This window comes from Gavia stellata, chromosome 7 (assembly GCF_030936135.1).
Source record: "Gavia stellata isolate bGavSte3 chromosome 7, bGavSte3.hap2, whole genome shotgun sequence".
In the NCBI taxonomy this organism is placed as follows: Eukaryota; Metazoa; Chordata; class Aves; order Gaviiformes; family Gaviidae; genus Gavia; species Gavia stellata.
Genome location: NC_082600.1, coordinates 8628674 through 8650309, shown reverse-complemented (window position 1 = coordinate 8650309; position 21636 = coordinate 8628674). Strand labels below are relative to the sequence as shown.

The 21636-nt window shown below is 42.9% G+C and overlaps 1 protein-coding gene across 1 annotated transcript in view; it reads left to right on the top strand.

Annotated features, from left to right (window-relative positions):
- Nucleotides 1–21636, top strand: part of KCNH5 (potassium voltage-gated channel subfamily H member 5) — a 162211-nt gene that overhangs the window by 124949 nt on the left and 15626 nt on the right. Inside the window, exon 10 of the mRNA XM_059819622.1 lies at nt 8081–8277. Within this exon, the coding sequence (XP_059675605.1) occupies nt 8081–8277 (197 nt within the window). The remainder of the gene's footprint in view (nt 1–8080; nt 8278–21636) is intronic.

Sequence of the window (21636 nt, the reverse complement as noted above, 5' to 3'; positions counted from 1 at the left end):
CGTGATGTTGCTGCTTTTTCCCCTTCTCCATATTCCCTTATCACATTCCCTCCCCTCGCAGCCACAATGGATTGGCACACCCAGCTTCTCTGCCTGCCGAAACGGTGTCCTCGGGAGACTTGGCATCCCGACCAGGTGCTTTCTGCAAGCTCCACTGTGGAGACAACCATCCATTTGTTCAGCAGCAGTTTTCCTGGCTCAACGGCCCCAGGTTTAGCATTTCTTGTGCTCGAAAGCAGGTGAAACCCAGTGATTGAGAAGGCAACTTGCAGCACTGTGACATTTTGTTCTCCCCTGGTTTGGTTTTGTTCTCATTTGTGCGTAATTAAATGCTCAGCTGCTGCAGTAATCAGAATTACAGAAATCAGTACAGTAAGGGAATGAATCCAATTGTAGAGCCGCAGTTTATAGGACTCATTAATGGAGATACCCAGGTGCCCCATTACGTTCCCCTCACTAGTTATCTCCATTTCCCGAGGACAGTCTCCCACCTTTTGCAGGTAGCAGAGAGCGCACCACATGCAGAGCTGGTGTGATGGGCTGCTGCTTCACTGGAGAAAACAAGATCCAGTCATTGTAACATAACTCGTCTGCCGTTGCCAGGATAATGGAGAAGGGCAAACAGTCTTGTCTCTAATTATCAAAACTTTCCTAGCAAGCGAGGTGACCCTGAGAAGGCACATCAGTAATTTTCCGCTGTCTCAAGCAGGAGTAAACAATTTAACTGCCACTGCTCTGCATGGGGAGGTCTTATCAGCGGAAGAGTCTCAGGAAGGACCGGGGGTTTGAAGTCCCCCAGGCTAATGAAACGAGGCATCTGGTAGCAGAGGGCACCTAACAATTCACCCTGCTGCAATTAACCTGAATTTGCTCCTGGCGAGGAGTTTCTTGTAAGTGGCGATGCCAACCAAGTGTCTCGGGAAGCTGCTTTCCAGCTCCTGATATTTGCACAGTTGACTGCATAAGTTGTACAGTAACTTAAACCAGGCAGATTGATTAACAAGGTTTAAAGATGTCGTTTTGCCAGCAGAGAAATAATGACCCACCACGTTCAAATGTTGATTGTAGGAATTGATCAAAAATATTGCTCAAACTGCATAGTGATAAAAATACATTGAGCAGTGAAATCCTAGTGGGGGCTGCTGCTGAATGAATTCAATTTTGATAGTCAAGCCAGGATGAATATAGATTTAATAGTTCACGTTTCAGCCTCACTTAGGGTCCTGATCCCATATGTAGTCAATTAAGTTGTTACTTGCCTTTATGTGTTGCATGTTCTGCATATAGCCACAGTGCAACCTGTTGTTTATTGGCTTTACTGTTTTTAGGCAAGCCAGAGTTTCACTTATTAAAGGTCTGCTTCATGAATTATTTCCAAATGTTTGGTCTGGGTAGGGGATATTACGCAGTATCAGAGGAGTTAAGGAAAGCAAGAGTGCAAGTGGCATGTCTTCTTAAATTTGGTATGACAGTTGAAAATAGGGATGAGTCTTTTTCTACTCTTAATCTTACATATGTTTGGAGGTCAAAAGTTTAAGTATCCTACCAAATCACACAGAGGAAAGTTCTTTAGAGGCTGAGCAAGTAGCAGCTCCCATTTAGGCGAGCAGGAGACCCAGGCGTTCCATAGCTCTCAGCTGTGGGCGTTAGTAATTTGGTATTACTCATCAACACTTTGAATTTCCTTGGTGCTATACAGCTGGGCATGTGCTTTGTGCAGGACAAGACTGACCGTGTGTGATGCACTGTATGACATGAAAAACTGTCAATCCAATTCCATCTCATAGTATTAGTAGCTAATTCTGTGTTTTTAATTAGTTTAGTTGCAGCTTGGGTTTCTTCTAAAGTGGAATGAAGGTGGCAGAATTTTCCCCTATGTCAAATCAGCTCTTGATATATTATACTGAACTTTTTTTTGGTTTTCATGTGAAATACACCAAGGCAGACTAATTGTGAGAGTTTCCCCAGGTTAGTAATGTGCACCTGGTAGCAATTTACAGAACAGCCTGTGTCCTATTTCATCTATAGGAAAAGTCCCATTTGTTCCAATGAGTTTAGGCTCTAAATTAACTAAGAGGAAAATGATTCATAAAGGAAAGGGTTGGGTTTTTTCAGCTAGCAGGACTGCAATAATTAATGTGATGCAGGTTGGTTTTTTAAGTGCTGAATCTCAAAGTATTTTGCAAAATACTTGAAGGATTACTGATCTGAGAACCAATGTGACGTGCTGCTCTGCACTGTGCAGTTCTTAAGCACGTGGCTTGGAATAGTTCGTATCTTGCAGGTTTGGCATCCGTAGTACCGTGTAAGATTTAGTCCTACTGATGCTTGTTCAAAAGTGTTAATAGTTCTTACTGACAGAGTTGAAGAGAATGTTCAATTTTTCACATTATTTTGTAAATTTAAAATATTTTTGTCTCTATCTGCATGATAGTTAACTATAATAGGAAGCATCAATCTTAATTTAGTGCCAGCTGGTGTGTTATAGATGTGATCTGCAGCCTCCGATGTCAGAAAGATTCCTTTCACTGAATTGAAATGTTTTTGAATTAGACCTGCACGCTTCACTGCCAAACCCGGGAGCTCAAAAGTCTTGGCAGCGCAAGAAAAGGAAAATTATTTTAAAATAATGTGATACATTTCTTTTAAATCAGACTAACAGTTTGAGGCAATCTGATTTGACTTACGAGTTTTGAAGATGGTGGGAATGGTCGTGCTTTCAAGTTTATTTCCTCGGTCAGGAAGGATAGAAACTTGTTTCTGTATAAAATCAAAATGGAGATATCCTGTCTCCAGGAGCTGGGGCTTCTAGAAAAATTAGGAAAAATTAGGAAAATTAGAAAAAAGTATTTGGAGACTTGCACTAAAAGTAAGAGAGATGGGGACCATAAACCATTCATTAACAGGAGAATATCTATATAGCCCTTTTGCTATTCTTGCAGCAGTCCTGAATGCTGGAAGAAAAGTAAATTTCTTTTGTGTTTTTAGGTGCAGATGGGGAAGGTTGCACTGTGTTAAATAATGCAAAGTACCTTTGCCAGCATGGATTTGGATCTTTCGCACAGTCTTTTGTTATTGTTTCTTTGCTGGCTATTTTGACAATCTTTCAAATGGTAGAAATGCTGCTTTTTCTCACCATTCTGCCCTTTCACATGTTAATGTGCAGTCCTGTAGAGCTGGATTTCTGACCGGATTTTCAAGGGACTTCTGACCCTTCTGGATGCCATAGGAAAGGCTGAGATCTTGGCTAAAACATTTACGGAGGCAAGGAGACCTGTCACGGTCTAGTAGTCATCTCTGTATATCATAGCCTGTGCTTACAGGAAGCAATAGCAGGAGGCAGCTGATGAATTTGCACCACTACATCCCCCCCACCTTCTCCAGATCCCCTCTCCAGACATAAGCAGCTGTATTATCTAAGTCCAGAAATCCAGCCAGCCCGGTAGCCTGTCTCCAAATATGGCCAATAGTGGATGTGCAGGAGAAGGTAGGACGATGAAGTAAGCAAACAGTGATACTTCCCCAGAATATTCTCCAGCTCTCCATTAAATTGTGTTTTAAGGTATTCCTCACCCAGAGGGAAATCTTTCGTGTTTAGTAGCCACAGATGGATTTTATTGCATGAATTCACCCCGTCATTTTGTAAACCTGTGCAACCATCCCTGATGTCCCGTGGCAAGGAGCTGCAGAGCTTACCTACTCGCTTGAACCATCACAGAGCTGTGTGCTGCTCTGGGTAACAGGAGCTGATTCCCTCCTTGCTCACTGGATTTCTACATCAGTTCGAGATACATCTGTCCTGCAGCCAGAGGTTTCACTGCAGATGTATATACACAGGTAGATATATTTGTATGAATAAATATACATACCAGTCTATGTAATTATGGCTGCAGGGACTTGATATTTGGTTGCTGACCTCCACCTCTGTGCATGCTGCCATCACATCATGGCTGTCGGTACCTAAGCTGATTAGATGAAGGTTTTCTCTACATGTTACAGTTTACTGATTCTGCAACAAAATCAGCCATTGCTTTTCATAAGCAGCAGAAGATTTGAGCATATCATGGTGGAAAGCCTACATTATTCATTGCATTAGCTTTTGCTAATGTGGCTGATGTGACTTTGGAGATGTTTTAAAATGGGAGGAAGGGTAGCTGGCCTATTAGCTAAAACTGCACAGCACAGAAGAACACTTTATCACTTTAAGAAGAAATCTTGGTCCTTTTCATGTGTTTTTTCCTCAGTGCTGTTTTCCACCAAGAATTTATTCTTTCACTGCCTGCCCAAACTTTCTCCTAAAGGCCCCTTCAAATTCTCATGTCTACTAGGTTATTTCTTAGTTCAGTTTCTGTCCCTGTCTGGAGAAGGATAAATTTTACCTTTACATAGATATCACAGAATCATAGAATCAAAGAATCATACAATCATAGAATCATAGAATAGTTTGGGTGGGAAGGGACCTTTAAAGGTCATCTAGTCCAACCCCTCCTGCAATGAGTACGGACATCTTCAACTAGAGCAGGTTACTCAGAACCCCGTCCAACCTGATCTTGAAGGTTTCCAGGGATGGGGCATCTACCACCTCTCTGGGCAACATGTGCCAGTGTTTCACCATTCTCATAGTAAAAAAATGTCTTCCTTACATCTAGTCTAAATCTACCCTCTTTTAGTTTAAAACCATTACCCCTTGTCCTACCACAAGAGGCCCTGCTAAAATGTCTGTCCCCATCTTTCTTATAAGCCCCTTTTAAGTACTGAAAGGCTGCAATAAGGTCTCCCCAGAGCCTTGTCTTCTCCAGGCTGAACAACCCCAACTCTCTCAGCCTTTCCTCATAGGAGAAGTGCTCCATCCCTCTGATCATTTTTGTGGCCCTCCTCTGGACTCAATCCAACAGGTCCATGTCCTTCTTGTGTTGGGGGCCCCAGAGCTGGATGCAGTACTCCAGGAGGGCTCTCACCAGGTTTCCGTGGTTCTTTCAGTCCCCAAATCCTTACGCCTTTGTTCCTGGCAGCTTTAATCCAGCAATATCCAAATCCGGTCGCTCCTCTTCCCTTTCCTCATAACAACTGCAAGATGTATGCAAGCAGTTCCCACCCTAATTTTACGGCATTCCTTTTTTCGGCGATGCTTCAGGCACTGTGAGAGCAGGGGCTGGAGGACTTCCCAGAGCTTTGCCTCCATTCAGGAGAGGTGTTAAGACTGCTCAGGACTCAGGGCAGTGCAGATTTGTGAGGTAACATGCTGGGGCCTCAAGAAATCTCTAGAGTTAGGCTTTGAAAAGTCCGCAGGCTGCATCAGCCCCAAGTGCCTCTGTATTCCCAGCCCAGCCCCGGGCTTTCCCTGGAGGCATGCACATGTCGTGCAAGTGTGCAATGTATACGTGCCTCTGCGTAGCTGGTGTTTCAGACCTACCAGGTACATTCTCTGTTGCAACTCAGAAAGGTTTTTTTCATTTAGTTGCACCATGTAGAATTAAACTTTAATGAGTAATTATTGCTCTCTACTCAGTGAACTACAGTTAATAGGGACGAAGTATAGTACATTAATCTCTGTATTTATAAGAAAAGATGTTGTTTTGGAGAATCTGGTTGGTTATATTTTCATTCAGTACGTTCCTTTGCACATTTATAACAGGCAAAGAAGACTCGTAAGTGTATGGGGCAAATGTCAAATTCAAGAACCTTTAAACGCTTCCAAGATTCTATGCTTTCTGAAGAAAATAAACCACAATGTAAGAGGAGCTTATAGCTTCACCATTTAAATCCAGTGACTGATGGCTCATGAAGGAGTGAATAGGTTCAGTTCATCACATCGCAGCCTTTCTGAGGGACCCAGTGCAGTTCCCTGCCTCGCTGAGCTGAAGACAATGAGATCTTCTCAAGTTTATGAATGGAGATTTCATTTATCCATGGTTTGGGTACACATTCGGTAGCATACCATTGTGCGGTTTCAGAGTGAGCATCCACTGCTTTCAACCTCTTGGTTTAAATTAGCTATGTATAACCTTAAATTTGGAAAGAAAACAAGTATTTTGCTCACATTTCAGTGGGAAAATCACAGTAGTCCCTATTATTGAATTCCGTCTTTTTAACTGCACTCTGCAGCCACTGAACGCAGGACTCAGTTCTGTCCTGTGTCCACCTCAGAGAGCAAATCCATTAAGCAATTTTGTGCATTTCAGAAATGGTCTATTTTCTATGAATTATGTAACTGTGCTGAGTATGTCTGTAAAGCAGGTTTTGAACTGTGGGTATAGACAAGGACAATTAACTGCAAAGGGTAATTTCAAAACAGTACATTAGATAAATGATATGATACTAGGAAATGCTCTGTGATAAGGAGAGTGTTTTTAAGCAACTTGTTTTATAAATTATACTGTCTGCATTAGGTATTGTAGTTAATTTTAATTACATCAAAATATGTAGAATTATTTAAAAGCAGTTCAATGAGAATGCAGTTATAACCTTTCTAAGGGATGATTCTGCTATACAGACCTTTGTTAGGAAATTAAAACAAGGAAATGAAGATAAGGACTTGCACATTTTGTTTTACTCCACATGAGAAATGTTGGCTATGTTTTACTGGATACAATACCTGAAGCAGAAATGGAAATAGAGAAATAGAACCTCTGACCCCAAAAGTGATTAAGTTTGGATAAATTATTTCTCTGGTCTGTGTTCCCAAAATAAAGTTAAGTAAAATGTGACAGTTCTTAAAAGAGGAAATATTAAAATGTATTAACTTTTTTATCCCAAAACTATAAAATCACTAACCTAAACCAAGGGGCTGCTTTATATACCTGAAATCAATAGCGATACCACCACTGACTGATTGATTTTAGTTTCCTTTTAATAACTGCTAAAATAAAGAGCCTGGATATCACTGGGGCCTGAAACAAAAAATGCCCTTTGTACCATGGTTTCTGCTTCAGGATTTGAGGTGTCGGCCACAAACCGCACGCCATGGCCCTTGCCCAGCCCATGGCTGGTGGACAGCCAGGCAGCAAGAGGCAGCTTTTGGATGCTTCAGGGTGCTTTCTGCTGCTGCCGCTGCTGCTTCTCAGAGCAACCATAGGGGCCAAACCTGAAAGCGTCTCTCCAGTCTGCATCCATGCTGATGTTTTCGTTGGGTCAGGAGTGTGATTTTTAATCTGATGTCCTGATCCTCCCCACTTGTCCTGCTTCAGTGTCTAGCATGGCTGTCGGGGGGTGTGGATTCCTCACAGAGGGAAGGAAACTGGGGGATGCAGAGGAGCACATCTCATGCACTTCTACTTCTTGGAACTCTTCTGGCCGTGGGACTGGACTAGTCCTAAGTCCTCAAAATATGCAGGGTGAAGGTCAGGTCCTCAGCTGCACTGCCTACCAATGTAGAAATAGCCTTCGGGTGTTTTCACATCTGGTTGAAGTTATTTATATGTGCAGGTGTCTAAGGGGACAAACCCTTTCTTACTTAGCAGACATTTAAATACAAACTTAAGTGTAAGCCTCTACTTAAGTGGATGTGTTTGGATTTAGAACTAGACCTCTGGATCTGTTTAAGATTTAGAACCAGTTATTTATAGGCTAAAAGTCTCAGGGAGGTTTTTGGTGGGTTTTCAGAAGGAGTGTTGCTACTCACACTGAAATAAAATTGTTTAAACATCCGTTAAAATGTGGTCCTTGGGCCCTGGAAGCTGGCTCTTGCACCACACTGCAAAGCCTTGGTGGTGTAAGAACCGAGATGTCATGAGCTTTTGGTGAGAGCGTGGCTCCTGAGTCACTTAGGAACAGACCCTCAGAAATATTCGATCACCTGAACGTTAGTTAAGTGCTTATTATATTCAGGAGCCTTTGAAAAATCTATTACCTGCATCTTCAGCTACAAGGAGACCTTTACAGTCTAAAAACCTGGGGCTACTGCTAAGGATACTCAAGTACCTCAGATATTTTTAAAACTTTTACCCTTATTAGTTTTTGCAGTTGGGAGCTTATGTTAGACTAATTGGAAGCATATGACAGTTTGGGAAGAAATCATTTGTGTGCTGAAGAACACTGCATAAGTTTTACCCTTTAACAAATTTTTCCTGCTGTTTTTCAGGTAAAGGTGATGTGTTTGGTGATATCTTCTGGAAGGAAACCAGTCTGGCCCATGCATGTGCCAATGTACGGGCTCTGACATACTGCGATTTACATATTATAAAACGAGAAGCCTTGCTTAAAGTGTTGGACTTTTATACTGCTTTTGCAAACTCATTCTCAAGGAATCTCACGCTCACCTGCAATTTGAGGAAACGGGTAAGGCGACAGCTCTTGTTTTCCCCTTTCTCTCACCAGGAGATTGCACACTCTTGCAGACTGTTTGCAGTGTTTAACAACCCCCGATTTACTCTTGATGTTTTCAGGTCATTGCAGATTAACTGGCCTTTCAGTAAATGTTGTCACTGTTTGTTAATGATGGCTCAATAAAAGTTTCCCGTAGATTTGCAGCTCTGAGAAGCAGTCCTAGCAGGGTGACATATGAATTACATTTATTTTCCTTTTCTTCACAGTTGCTGGTTTTTGACTTTTTTTCCCCATTGCATAATGTATAAAGTTATATTTTATAGTCTTGGTAGAATCCAGATTCTGGATTCCTCAGAGGTGAGGTTTAGTCTCTCACCTGCTAAGAGATAGGTCAGAGGACAGTCTGATGGATCTGCATGGCATAGACCAACTAAGAGAAATTTATTGATGTTAAATAAATAAAATGCACTCAGCAAAAGTATTGTTTTAATACCTGCTTCTCTCACTTGCATAGTTTAGAATTTTAATACGGTAAGGTTAATAAAGCTTGGTAGTGATTTTACATTCACATCTCACTTCTTAAACCCTTCTGCTCATTTTATAATCAATCAGCAATGCTCACTATCCATTAGTCCTTTCAAAGAACACTCCATCTAAAAATTAATTAGCTATAAGGACGTATGTTGAAAACAGGTTAAGGGATTCTTTAATTCGCATTGCGGCTGCAAAATTTAATCTTTATGATGGTTTTTTTAAGATTGATGAGGGTTATATAAATTTCATTTGCATAGAGAAATCTCATAACAATGATTTATAGATTATTGAGCATTAACTGTGATCCTCTATCTGCTGAAACACGCTTTTCTGCAGCTATACCTAGGGCATCACACCTGATAATGTACCAAGGCTACCTCAGTATTTTACAAGATAATTTGAGCCTCTACAGTAACAGGAGTTCAACACAACTCGAATTTTACTTTTCTGAGTTTAGTTTCTCTCTAGTCACTGGAGCATCTTCCAAATGAGTTTTAATTTTTAGTGCATTCCTTGTGCTCATTAATATGCCAGGCATGGCACAAAATACCCATGGCAGAAAGCAGATGCAATGGGATTACAGTCCCCTCTGTCTGTGCTGGAGCCTGAAAGAGCTGAATTATAATCAGGTTTGGTTCCAGCTTGTCAGCTTACCTCTGACTTGAAGCTTGTTAATGCTGCTTCAGACCTGAAGAAGGGCTTTGGGGCTTGAAAGCTGGTTTGGGGTTTCTAGCTTGTTGCTTCTCTGTTGATAAGATGCCTTGACTTCAGCATCCCCCCGTTGGCATCTCACCTACCCGCAACATGCCACCAGCTACAGTCCCAGAATGACAATTCTGCTCAGGCGTTGCTGACGGTGATTTCATGGGACAAGATAATGCCACATACATTGTGCCAAGAAGTATTCTTTCCTTCTTAAAACTGTGAACCTGTCACTTCAGCTTGCTTCCTGGGACTCCCCTTCCCCCATTAGCCATGACAAGGTTGTGTACAGCAAAAACACATACAGGTCTTTTCCTGACAGGGCAATGTGCTGGAGTTCAACTCTGTAGTCTAGGGTTGTGTATGGGGAATAGCCTCCTGGTTGGATTTTCATGGAATTTCTTCTTTCCCAGACACCTTCTTTCAGGAAAATTGGTTCCCCTGGAGGGCCCTGGCAGAGGGAGTCACCCAGGTTGAAACACTTGTGGAGCTCAGGTCCCCAGTACAGATACCCACTGTATATCGCTCAGTGTTAGGTACATGGACTTTGCCATGAGGACAGTGACCCAAAGCAAGAAGGAATAGCACTTCCAACAAAGGTTGGATTTTGCACAAGGAAAGGAAATGTTGGTTGGTAGCACATGCAGGCATTACATGAGAGCAGATGGACAGTCAAAGAAAGGTCGTGTCAATGCAGTAAATGCAGTGTGGAATTCATTTCATTAAGAGCTGGGTGATGACATCCATGCTAGTCACTGGCCACCTTTATAGCCCATGAGGAATGGCTCCTCCAGAAGGTAATCGTCTGGCCCCTCTTCTGTGCCCAGTCTGGGACAGGAAAATCATCGCCTTTCTGTTGACTTTTGAGGGGGTCCTTGATCACTAACTTTTAAATAGCTAGGGTACATCAGATGAACTCCACCTATGATGTCTCCTACCGTTTTACTCAAGAACTGTTTTGGGAAGAGTCTTACTTCTAAGTATTGCAGTAAGTAGTGCTGAGCTTCAGCCTGCTTTGCAGAAATTCTGTGTATCGTTCCTAGGCACAAAATGATCATGCTACTTCCAACACCAGAGACATAAAGTTATTCAGGGGGTTGTTTAAAATCTCATACCTGCTGAAAGTATACGTGATTCCCTGTTGGGCACAGAAGTGTTTGACAGTGAGTTCATCTCTTAGGAAAAGCAGGGCCATCCAGGACAGTTTCATGAGGCGAACAGAAAGCAGTTTTTCAGGCAATGAAACTGGGCTGGCAGAGCTGCGCTGTACTGCAGTGGTTTGTGCTGGAGTCATGTAATCTAAATGGAAAGAAAATCATTGTCTCCTTTAATTGATTTCAATAGAAATATACTTAGCACTTTTTCTACGTAGCCATCACTCATAGGGTTTGACATTTAATTATAACAAAAATACACTCCTTGAGGTTCTGTGCTCAAGAAAATGGCTGTTCTCACTGTCGAAAATATATAGACAGAATTGTTCTTTCATCAGGTCTGCTCTTCGAAATACGCATACGTGTATGTGGGTGCACACGCACACACGTGTTTGTGCTGCATCGTCCCTCAACAAGCACTTAGATGTAGTCCAGAGACTGCAAAACAATTTAGGCGTTCAAAAGGCTAATAAATTAATAATAGTACTGAGCACAAAAGGTTAGTTCCACATGACAGGGAAGAGAAAGTCACGCTGAAGTGGGAAAATAATGTTTTCTCACTCGCAAATAACATTTAGAGGCCTGGCATGTTGAATGACCTACTTAAGGCATCTGCTCAGCATGCTATTATCAACTCTGGAATTTTGTTTTCTTTTTGGTGTGTTAGGTGGCTCAGTCATCATGCTGCATTTATGAGCCCATAAAGTGAGCGTGCCCGCTGGCTTTTCAACCTGCAGTCATCTCTCCTGCCCAGGGTGGCGAGGTGACTTTTAATCAGTAATTGCAAAGTATTGCAGCATATCAAGTTTCGTGCTCTGAAATCTTTATGGCACATCTAACGTCACTAATGCACACTCCAAGGCAGAACCAGGACTTTGAACTTTTTTTCCAAATGGGGAAAAATAATTAATCTGGAAAGATATTCTTTAAAATCACAATGAGATTATATAGCCGCCTCGGAGGATTGAAAGTTATAAAGCAGTGTTTAGGATGAGTCTTCAAAGAGTTAATTACTGCCTTCTGATGTTGGAAGAGAATATTAATAATGTCTAATTCATTAAGTGCCTTTCAAGATTTCACATGGTTGGAGGAGGGCCTCTCTGCAAGTTTGAGCCATGGAGCTTGGCCTGAGGAGGGAAGCCAAGACAGATTTCTAGGAGGCTTAAACCCGTATAAATATATGTACATTTTATTGATGGTCAAAATTCAGGAAGGAAGGCCTACATCAAGCTACCAAATGTGTTCAGCTGAAGTATTTTTAAAGCTTGTTTTTTTACTTTTCTCATCATTGCTTCCATTTGCACCAGCTATTGCACCATCTCCAGCTAACTGCTAGACCAGCACGGTCTGTGCAAGTGCAAGAAAAAAAACAAACTGAAATTTTGGCCCTCCTGAAATCACAGCTAAAATTCTCCTGTGCTTCAGTAAAGCAAAGATTTCCCCCACAACTTTTAAGGTACATGGTCAGATACTGCTTTCTACCATGAGCAAAATGAGCTGTATTCTTTAGAAATGAGTCAGGAGTAGCCAGGGAAGAGGACAATTGTCCGTATAGGACCTCTGGTGCATTTGCTACTGGAAGGTGTGCTGGCGAGTGAGGCAAGGAGATGCGAGGAGAAACGGGTGCCTTTAAGGCAGTGAAATACCATCCAGAGAGGCTCGTTTCTTTTCCCTGTGACACTCTTAAAGCCAGGGACAGCACTGTGAGCAACTGATGTTGTCTAATTCCTCCAGCACTGTGTGAATCTCTGAGGCTTTTTAGTGGGGGAGGCTCTCAGACTGTCTTAACACATATGTCCTGGTTTTCTTTCTATTTCAGATTAGAATAATTTCTTTTTAAATTGGCTTTCTGTTTTTGCTTGAGGTTTTAATGAATCGCATGTTGTTTCTTGACTGAATCACTCATCGTTTCTGTGCCATGTAGTTTTTAGAAAAGCTTTATTTTAATTTGAATTCTGCGTTCATGTCTCCTAAAAGTGAAGATTGTACCAAGGTTCATTCAGGATGCCCCTTCTTTTTCATTTTTAAGATTCTCCAGATGATGTGCTATATTAGCAAGTGTCCTGATGCAGAAGCAGTGTCAGAGGCAGAAAGCATTGCTCTGCGTATTGGCCCTTGCTCCTGAAGGTTGCACATGTTTTGGTGAATCTGAGGACTTTTGCAGGTTTTGAGCTCTGAACGCCATTCACAATTACAGCAGCTTAATTCAGAGCTGTTTGCCCTTTGCCAACTGGTGCTCACTCAGTCCTGATCAGTTGTGGGGACTGACTTGCTCACATAAGAAGGGATCAGAACATCGTCCTTGAGTAACTCTGGCAAACAGAAAGCTGAGGGGTAACTGGAGCAGGACATGCAGAGCACCTCCTCTGCCCAGTGGTCCATCTGCACTCGCAGGTCCATTATCCATTGTCACCTTTTTTCAGTCTATTATTGGGAGCTTTCTCCATGTGGGACAGTGATGATGGCAAAACCTATCTGGGAAGAACAAGCTTTTCTGTCATTATTAATGAAGAGAAGCAGGGGAGAAAAACATGCTGCTTAGGGAGCTGCTGTGACTAATAATGATCAGCTAGTGGGGGGTTCGTTGGGGTCCTAGGCTCCTGTCCTGTAATAGGGAATGTGCCCACCCCCAGGCTGGTACTTGGTCCTCATCCATGTATCACTCCTGGTACTTTTCTTTTGCATGTGCAGCTTATTACTCTGCTGGTTTGAGCCAGTGGCAAGTGTCCCAGGGAGTGCAGGATCAAGCCTCTGGAAGGGCAAATCCAATAGCTCGATTTCTATTACTGCTTATATGAGCAGCAGGCTTTTGGCATGACTTAACTCAGAGTTTGTTTGTAACTCAATGGCTTACTCAAGCCTATTGAAAATTAATTTGATCAACTTCTTGCTGGCGACACGCATAGCATGTTTCCTCTCCGTGTCTGTATCCCTGAAAAGAGGGACTCAAAGCATCTCCAGGCTAATACATCCTGCTGCTTGATGCCCCTAGCCAAGGCAAGGGGACACAGAGGTGTTCCCCAGCCAGGCATGTTGACAGCCCTCTTCACTTCTCCAGGGCAAAACCCTTAGTGACATTAGTCACAGCCCATAGCTGTGCTGCCCATGACATTGTGTTTGGGTGTTTACAGCTCTTGCTTCATTACTGCAGTAACAGGCAACTCTCTTGTGAACACGGCAAAGGACACCTTTCTCAGCTAAGCCAAAGGTCTCACCTCTTACTTTTCCTCCTTATGCTCTCCTCACCTGTAAGTCCAACAAAAGTAACGCACCTTATTCCTTCCCCCCCCCCCCCTTTTTTTTTTTTTTAAAGCAATGAGGTCATCTCAGTTTGGGCATAAAGGGACAGAATTTACCTCCTAATGCTTGCTCTATAGACCTCACAGAATAGCCTTGCCTTTAATTTCACCAAATTCCTTTCTCCATCTCCATGTGAGAAGGGAAAGATTGTTTTACTTTGTCTCAGGATGCTCCTGACCTTTCCTGTCCCTCTCTGGTCTTCAGTTATCTGGGGTTTTTTCTTCTTTTGTATGAACACGTTGTCCCAGAAAATGAAGTCCTATAGCTATAGTTTAGCTGTAGTGACAGTTTAGCATTATTACAGAGCAAATAAGTTATACCCTCAAAAATCAGTATGGTTTTATTTTGTTCACATCTTAGCAGACTCTGCAGCCTCCATTATGCTTGAAGAAGCTTTCACTTAAGACAATTTTGGTTTCATTTTTATTGTTTGGCTTCATTGCATTCACTGCTATCTCCAGATATGTTAATATTCCATTTTAGTATTTCCTAAAGGACTGTTTCACTGTTTTAGATCTGGTACCACCTCTGATAGTGTCTAGACTTGTATATTGAATGTGCACAGGACGAAAGAGCCCACTTCAAACATTCAAACAATGTGGTCTTGTCCAAACTGCCAGCTGACGGCGGTCCTTGGCTGGTCCGTGCCCTGGAATTTCTTGAGAAACTGCTAATGGGTCTGGGCCAAACCCATGTGAGCAATTTATCAGTATGGAGAATGGAGCAACTCCTTGTGTATTTGTAGCTGTGTGATTGCAGACAGCCCAGAACAGTCCATGCTATACCTTCTGCTATCGAGAGACCCATGCGCTTCCTTCTGCGTGAGAATTACAGATCTTAGGCTAGAGTTTTTCTGCAGCTCTTCCCTCCCATCTCCGGCTCCCCTGAGCAACTCCTTTTGTCTTTGCTCCTCTTCAGGGGCATGGGGATTTGAGTTTGAGGCAGTCAAAGCAAGGAAGTTAGTCCTTGGAGGACCGTACATGACTTTTTGCTAGGTAGAAGAGCAGCATAAAAATTCAAAGGGAAAGCTGCGGCAGCATTAACTTCACCCCTCTGTGCCTCTCTGCCAGACAGCACGGGACAGCTGTCTGAGCAGAGCGATTGCTGTAAAAGCTGTTGGTGCGTTTACTTTCTCACTTTTTTTTTCGTCGCTGTGAACCTGACTCCTTTCTCCCTTCCCTCTCCTTTTTGCCACTGCATCTCCTCCCTTACGGTGGTCTCTTCAGGGCACCCTTCGGGTCATACAGGCTGTGGGAAATCGGGGGTACGGGAGCAATTGCACCTCTGAACCCTTTCCTGGAGGCACAAGGCGGGCACGGTGGTTTTCTCTCCTTTGACAAGCACAGCGTGCTCCCTTGGCTGTGATGGTGTTCGTGGACAGGTGCCGAAGTGGGTGATAAACCTGAAATCTCTCCTCTCCTTGCCACCTCAAGGACTTGGGTATCTTGGTGAGTGTTTAAAGACTTACCTGAAAAACAGGGCACTGTATATCCCCCTGGCTCTTTGGGAGGCCTGGGGTAGTGTGGATTCATGGCACGGTCCGGATTAATGTATTTTGCCTTTAGACTGCAGGCAGATGCAGAGATTAGGCAATGCACTATCATCATCTTTAATAGTGTTTCAGAGCCACATTAATCCCACAGAGTACCAGCAGGCCCCTATTCTATTCTGAATATGATCTCTAAATTAAATACCTTCTGCAGAGGTCCTGACTGTGCTTCTGTAGGAGAGAGAGGCAAAGCACCACCAACTCTGTTAAAAGTGGGACTGAGCCCAATGCTGATAATCCTTTGGCATTACAGAGGTAGACTTACTTTTTCTTGGATATGTAGCTTCTCTGTCTACATCTAAATCAAAAGGACATTTGATCTTGTTTGTCAGGCTGTTATTTTACTGTTGGTTTTTGTTGAGAAATGCAAGCCAATTTAGCATAGTTTTCATTCAAGGGTCTTAGAACAGTATGGTACGGCTGCAGAAAAAGATCATGTGTGCTGATGTGCTGCTTTCTGCATGTAGGGACTCAGGAGCTGTTATAAAAGGCACTCTGCTGATTTACGCCAGTGAAAGGTATGAGCATCTCTTCTTCAGGCAGGCAATGCAAACTGAGTGATTTATTTGTGTGTGGACAGATCATTAAACAGGAAATGTCAGGGATGGGCAGCGTCCATGGGAAAAACAAAAGTGTAAACTGGCTATGTTAGAGGGAAGATCTAGATTAACGATGATTTGCTATTGTGCTTTTGTGAATTAATACCAATTTCTTGTTTAGAAAGCTGTCATAATTAAGAGACTGTCCTTAGTTGACTCATGTCATGGTTTAACCCTAGCCGCAATTAAGCACCACACAGCCGCTTGCTCGCTCCTCACAGTGGGATGGGGGAGAGAATCAGAGAAAAGGTAAAACTCGTGGGTTGAGATAAACACGGTTTAATAGGACAGAAAAGGAAGAAATTAATAATAATAATAATGATAAAAGAATATACAGAACAAGTGATGCCCAACGCAATTGCTCACCACCCGCTGACTGATGCCCAGCCAGTTCCTGAGCATGGCCCCATCCCCCATTTTTTGTTCTGCATGATATCATACGGTATGGAATATGCCTTTGGCCGGTTTGGGTCCGCTGTCCTGGCCGTGTCCCCACCAGCCTCTTGTGCACCTGGCAGGGCAGGGTGAGAAGCTGAAAAGTCCTTGACTTAGTGTAAGTACCGCTCAGCCACACCTGAAACATCAGTGTGTTATCAACATTACTCACATCCTACATCCAAAGCACGGTACTATACAAGCTACTAGGAAGAAAATTAACTCCATCCCAGCTGAAACCAGGACAACTCAGAAAGACTTCTGCAGGCTGTCTGCTAATATCGATTCAAGGCAGTGTTGCTTGCACAGGACTTGAATGATGATAAAAAAGTAAATCAAAGATTTACAATTTTTAATCTTATATTAAAAAGAAATATTTTGTGTTCACCTCTCCTCATAGATTAAAATTAATGATTTTAATCTCTTCCAACTGCTAGCGAAGGGGAGGGAACGTGCATGGTGCAATGGGAAGCAACATTGCCATTTCATTTTTGATTGCCAGTTAAGAAGGTTTTTATCATTGGCCCCCCCTGTGTTTTGATGTTGTGATGAACACAAGCACCAGCAGCTCAGCCAGCAGCAGATCCGAGCGGATCACCATCCCTGCCCCTGAGCTTCCCTCGTGGGCTGTTACTTTGCCAGACTTAGCTCTGCGGCAGGCCCTCTTTTGGGCAGGTGTCCTAACAAAGCCAATCTCCCCATAGCTTTGTGTGACTCCTCTGGTGCCTAATAAGCCATGGGAGCATTACAAATGCATTTGGTGTTACCGCTGAGAGTAGCCAATTGATTTTGTGATGCCCTCAGTGTGCCCAGCAGCTGCCACTGCTGCAGGTGGTTCCCAGCTTGTGGGCCACCTCCGTTACGTACAACTGTGCCTAACACTAAGGCCACCAGCATCCTAGCAGGTAGGATTTGCAGAGAAAGTGGGGAAGGAGGTCTGTTGTGTTATCTCAGATGCCTCCAAACAATTAGCCCAGAACAATGGATTTCTTCTTGCATGGACTGTGGAGCCTAATTACCATGTAGATCTACAACTTTTCCAACTGCAAAAAAAGGGGGAGATGTTACAAACCTGAGATGATTAATTCCAAGTGCTCTGGTTGCTTCCATCGTTGCTTCCTGGAGCAGAATGCCAGACATTTTAGTAACACGGCACAGCATGACTTGCAGCTATAAAAATTAGTTTCTGCACCAGACTTCTCACTCCCCAAACCTTACTTCCGCAAGACTGGGAATGCCAGTTGCAATGCACCTAAAACCATGGCTGGGGAAAAGGAACCTCTGCCTGTTCACTGGGATCATGTAAATGGATTTCCATAGGCTTCACAAGGAGCAGACAGAGCTTTAGCATTCACCCAAGTGGGGGTTTTCTGGCTCTGCCCAAAATGGGATCCATTTTCTTCAATCTAGAAATGATCTGTAGCAATTTCACAGCTGTTTTGCACTGGAGAGAGCACTGATTTTATTCTTGCCTCACCCTCTCCGAACAGGTTCTTGCCTTGGCTTGCACAAAAAGGCTCCTCACCAGTTACATACTACAAGCCTGTAAAATGCTAAGTAAAACTCCCTGCTAAGGTCTTTCTTTTCTGTGCAAGTATAAATCCATCCATCTATTGTTTTGCAGCACACACTTCACAGATGCAATAATACCCAAACGTGCTGGTTCAGCATGTGATAATCATTGCAGCTGTGCAAATCCTAGATTTACCTGAATCCTATTTTTGGGCTGCCTTCTACAGCAAAGACACAGTGTATATAGGAAAGTATTAAATTGTACACAAAGTGCAAGAGAAACTTTGTGGGGACTTTATCATGAATCCCACTAGTTTTAGTTAAAAATAAACCCCAGCCTGTCACTTCCAACTTAATGATGGCTGATTGACTGTGCCTTTCTTAATTGTCAGCCAGTTGCTGTGATTAGCAAGCTGCCTCAATTTAGGTCCCATGCAAAGGAAGTCTGGAGGAGCAATTTTGAGAGTAGCTGATTTACGTATATGCCAGAGGTGGGCATAGCTGTTGGGAGGGACAGGGGAATTCTGCACCTGAAATAAGCTGAATCCTCCATTATTGCACTTCTGAGCAACTTGCTGAAAGGCAAAAATCTTCCATGTGTTTAAGAAGGAATGTATATTATTAATCCATGTTTTTCCTCATATCTTTACTTCTAAGTTTTCACAGCCCTTAGTCTTAATTTGTTTCCCTTCCTAAAGATAACAAAAACACAATAGAGTTTTCAGATGTAAGTTACTGTTAAAAAAAGGAGCATAGTGTAAGCAGTTATAAAAGTCTCTGATTCTCTTAACTCCATTAATTAAACTGTCAGTGATCTTTGAACTTTGGGACCTCCCCTTGGACTTTTAGGTGAATTTTAGATTATTTTATTAGTACTCCACAAAGCTGTCTCAGCTGCCAAAAAGATTTTGTATAGTGCTTCCTACCTAAATATTGTTTCCATCAGTCACTGTACCTCCAGAGCAGGGGGACTTACCTCTCCATGCTCTGTGAGTACATATCCCTTTTGGAAACAGTCCATTGTCCTCTGTTTTTTATTACGGACAGCACTCCTCTTACCACAGGAACAGGCTTTGGCTTTTTTTGAGAGCCTGAAGCACTTTGCACTCCCTTAAAAATATGAAAATGGGGACCTAAGCAACCAGCAGACGACAGCAGCAAAGAACAGCCATTTGTAAGCAGGATATTTCTACCAGTCAGCTGAAATGTAGCATTTTTATTAAGGTTAGCTTTGCTTTTCCATTCACGCCCATCGCTTGCCCCTCAGTGCGCAGACATCCAGTTTTCCTTCTCCATGCCCCTGACCTTATCAGAGCATCCTGGCATCTCAGCACTTAATTTCTGTGACTAGTCTCACTATTTTCACCAATTCTGCCTTCCTTGACTGCCTGCCATTGTAATGGATTTCCATCTCCATCATGTGTCTAAGGCAAATCCATTTTTAAATGGAACAGTTGTTGGTAGTTCAGCGCAGCTCAATTATGAATGACCCCCATCCTTCTCCCAGGCTGTATTAGCCCTCCTGACGAAGAAGGCTACAGTAGAAATGTAAATGGCTGAATTGAATCATGCATGGTTTTCATGTGTTATTAATTGTCCCTGTTTCCATTTATTAAAGGACTTAGCCAATAACCTCAAGATGTTCTACAAAAGTACATGTATAATAATTTACAAGCTCAATGCAGCCATGCGTTAATATACCAAATAGATGCCTGACTGATCCGCATGAACCATCAGCCATAACTTAAAGTGTTTGTCAGAAAGTTTGAACCAAGGCACTGTTTGCCCTGTGGTCCATCAGTGATGCATCCCGTGAAGAGCTTCCTCCCAGAACAGTCATGCTCAAATTCAGTCCAACATGTCAGATGATAGCTGCTAATAGGGTAGATAAGGACTCTGCTGGGACAGAGATTGACCTTGCAAAATCCCCTAGCCTTCTTTAACCTTGCTAGCCTTCTTGTGGGCAGATGCTCTTGCTCCGTGGATCAGCCCTGACCCATGGGTGGAACATCTGGTACAGTTGCACATCTGTAGGCATCCTCTAGCATCTAAGGTCAGTGCCAGACCCCAGTGAGAAGAGTCAGCCTCCTAGAAGTGCCTGGACAAAGCCTTCCTGGGAGGAGGTGACTGAAGAACTGCTGTCTCATGTGGGAGGCTTAGGGTTAGCTGGATTTTTCAGACACCAGAGAAAAGATCAAACCAGAGAAAAACAGAGATCATGCTTTAGCCAAAGTCCCAGAGGTCAAAAGGACTTCTGGGAAGCAAATGCAGCATCTGAGATGAAAAGTAACGGAGCCAGAGGTAGAGTTCTGTACTTCTCACGTCTGGTCTCTCTCTGCATCCTTGCAGCAGCGTTTATCCTGTACCAGCTGGTGTTTTGTTAATTGTGTGTGCACAGGGAATGGTAGAAAGGACACAAACAGTGTGTAAACAGGGTGCAGCATAGTCACAAATGGGGAAATACAGAATCATCAATGTTATCGATTGCAAAGACCTGTTATTTGTACAGGTACAGGGTTTTCGTACTAGCCTCAGACAGGAAGAGGGGACAATTTAAGTGGACTGACTCCAATTTTACATGAGGAGGTCATTTCTGATCACTTTTAAAGCCAGATTTGCCAAAGTATACAATACTGAGGATTACAAACTAATTTGTTTGGGTCTGGAGCAATGAGATAAGCTAAGGCTGCAAAAACAGCAGGCTCAGCCCCTAAGGAGCATCCTGTGTAAATGCCTTAATACATGGATAGGAACATAAAACAGTGCTAATGAGCTTCACAGAGATCCACATCTAGAAAAGAGGTGATGGCTGTGATACAGGTATTAGGGAAGATCACCAAGAATCACGTGAAAAAAAATTGAAGGACCTTTTCCCCACGAGTAGACTAAATGCCGGAACACAATTGAATGATACCCACAACTAGGATATAGCCAGATCATTAAAATCTTCCCCGGCAGAGCCTTAGCTTATTGCCATGAAAGCCCAGGGATTGATTTAATGCAGTCAGCACGTAAATGGGAAGGAAATGACTCTTCACCACACCATCTGTTTATCCCATCCCATAACCCCACTAGTTAACTCTTTTGTGCTGTCTCTTTCTCTTGCTGATACCCTTCAGAAATAAATACAAAGCTCTGAAGAGTCACCACTTGCCAAGTTCCTCAGTCACATCTTCTGAGGTTAGAAAAAACATCTAATGGTCCCTTTGGGGACAGGCAGAGCACTTCATCCTCCCTGGGTGTTTGTCACATAGGCAACCCACTGGTTTTGCCTGCAAGAGGCTCTGCTACAACTGTCATTAGCAACTTCATTTCTGCACAAGTAACCTTCAGGGAACAGCATGCTTCTCTTTGTGAAGTTTCATATGGCTGATGCAGTATTTCCATGCTGTGGTAGGAAGCGCACTAGTTGGTGGATAGCTCTCCTCCAGGCTCTTCTGGCTGTGGGTGATTTTCCTTGACTTTTTGCCCCAGAAAGGAAGAGCTCTTCACTGGCGCAGATTCAGGTACAAGGAAACATTAGCAACATCATTGAAATGGGGTCTTTGCTCTCTAAAATTTTTTCATTTGATTATACCATAAATAG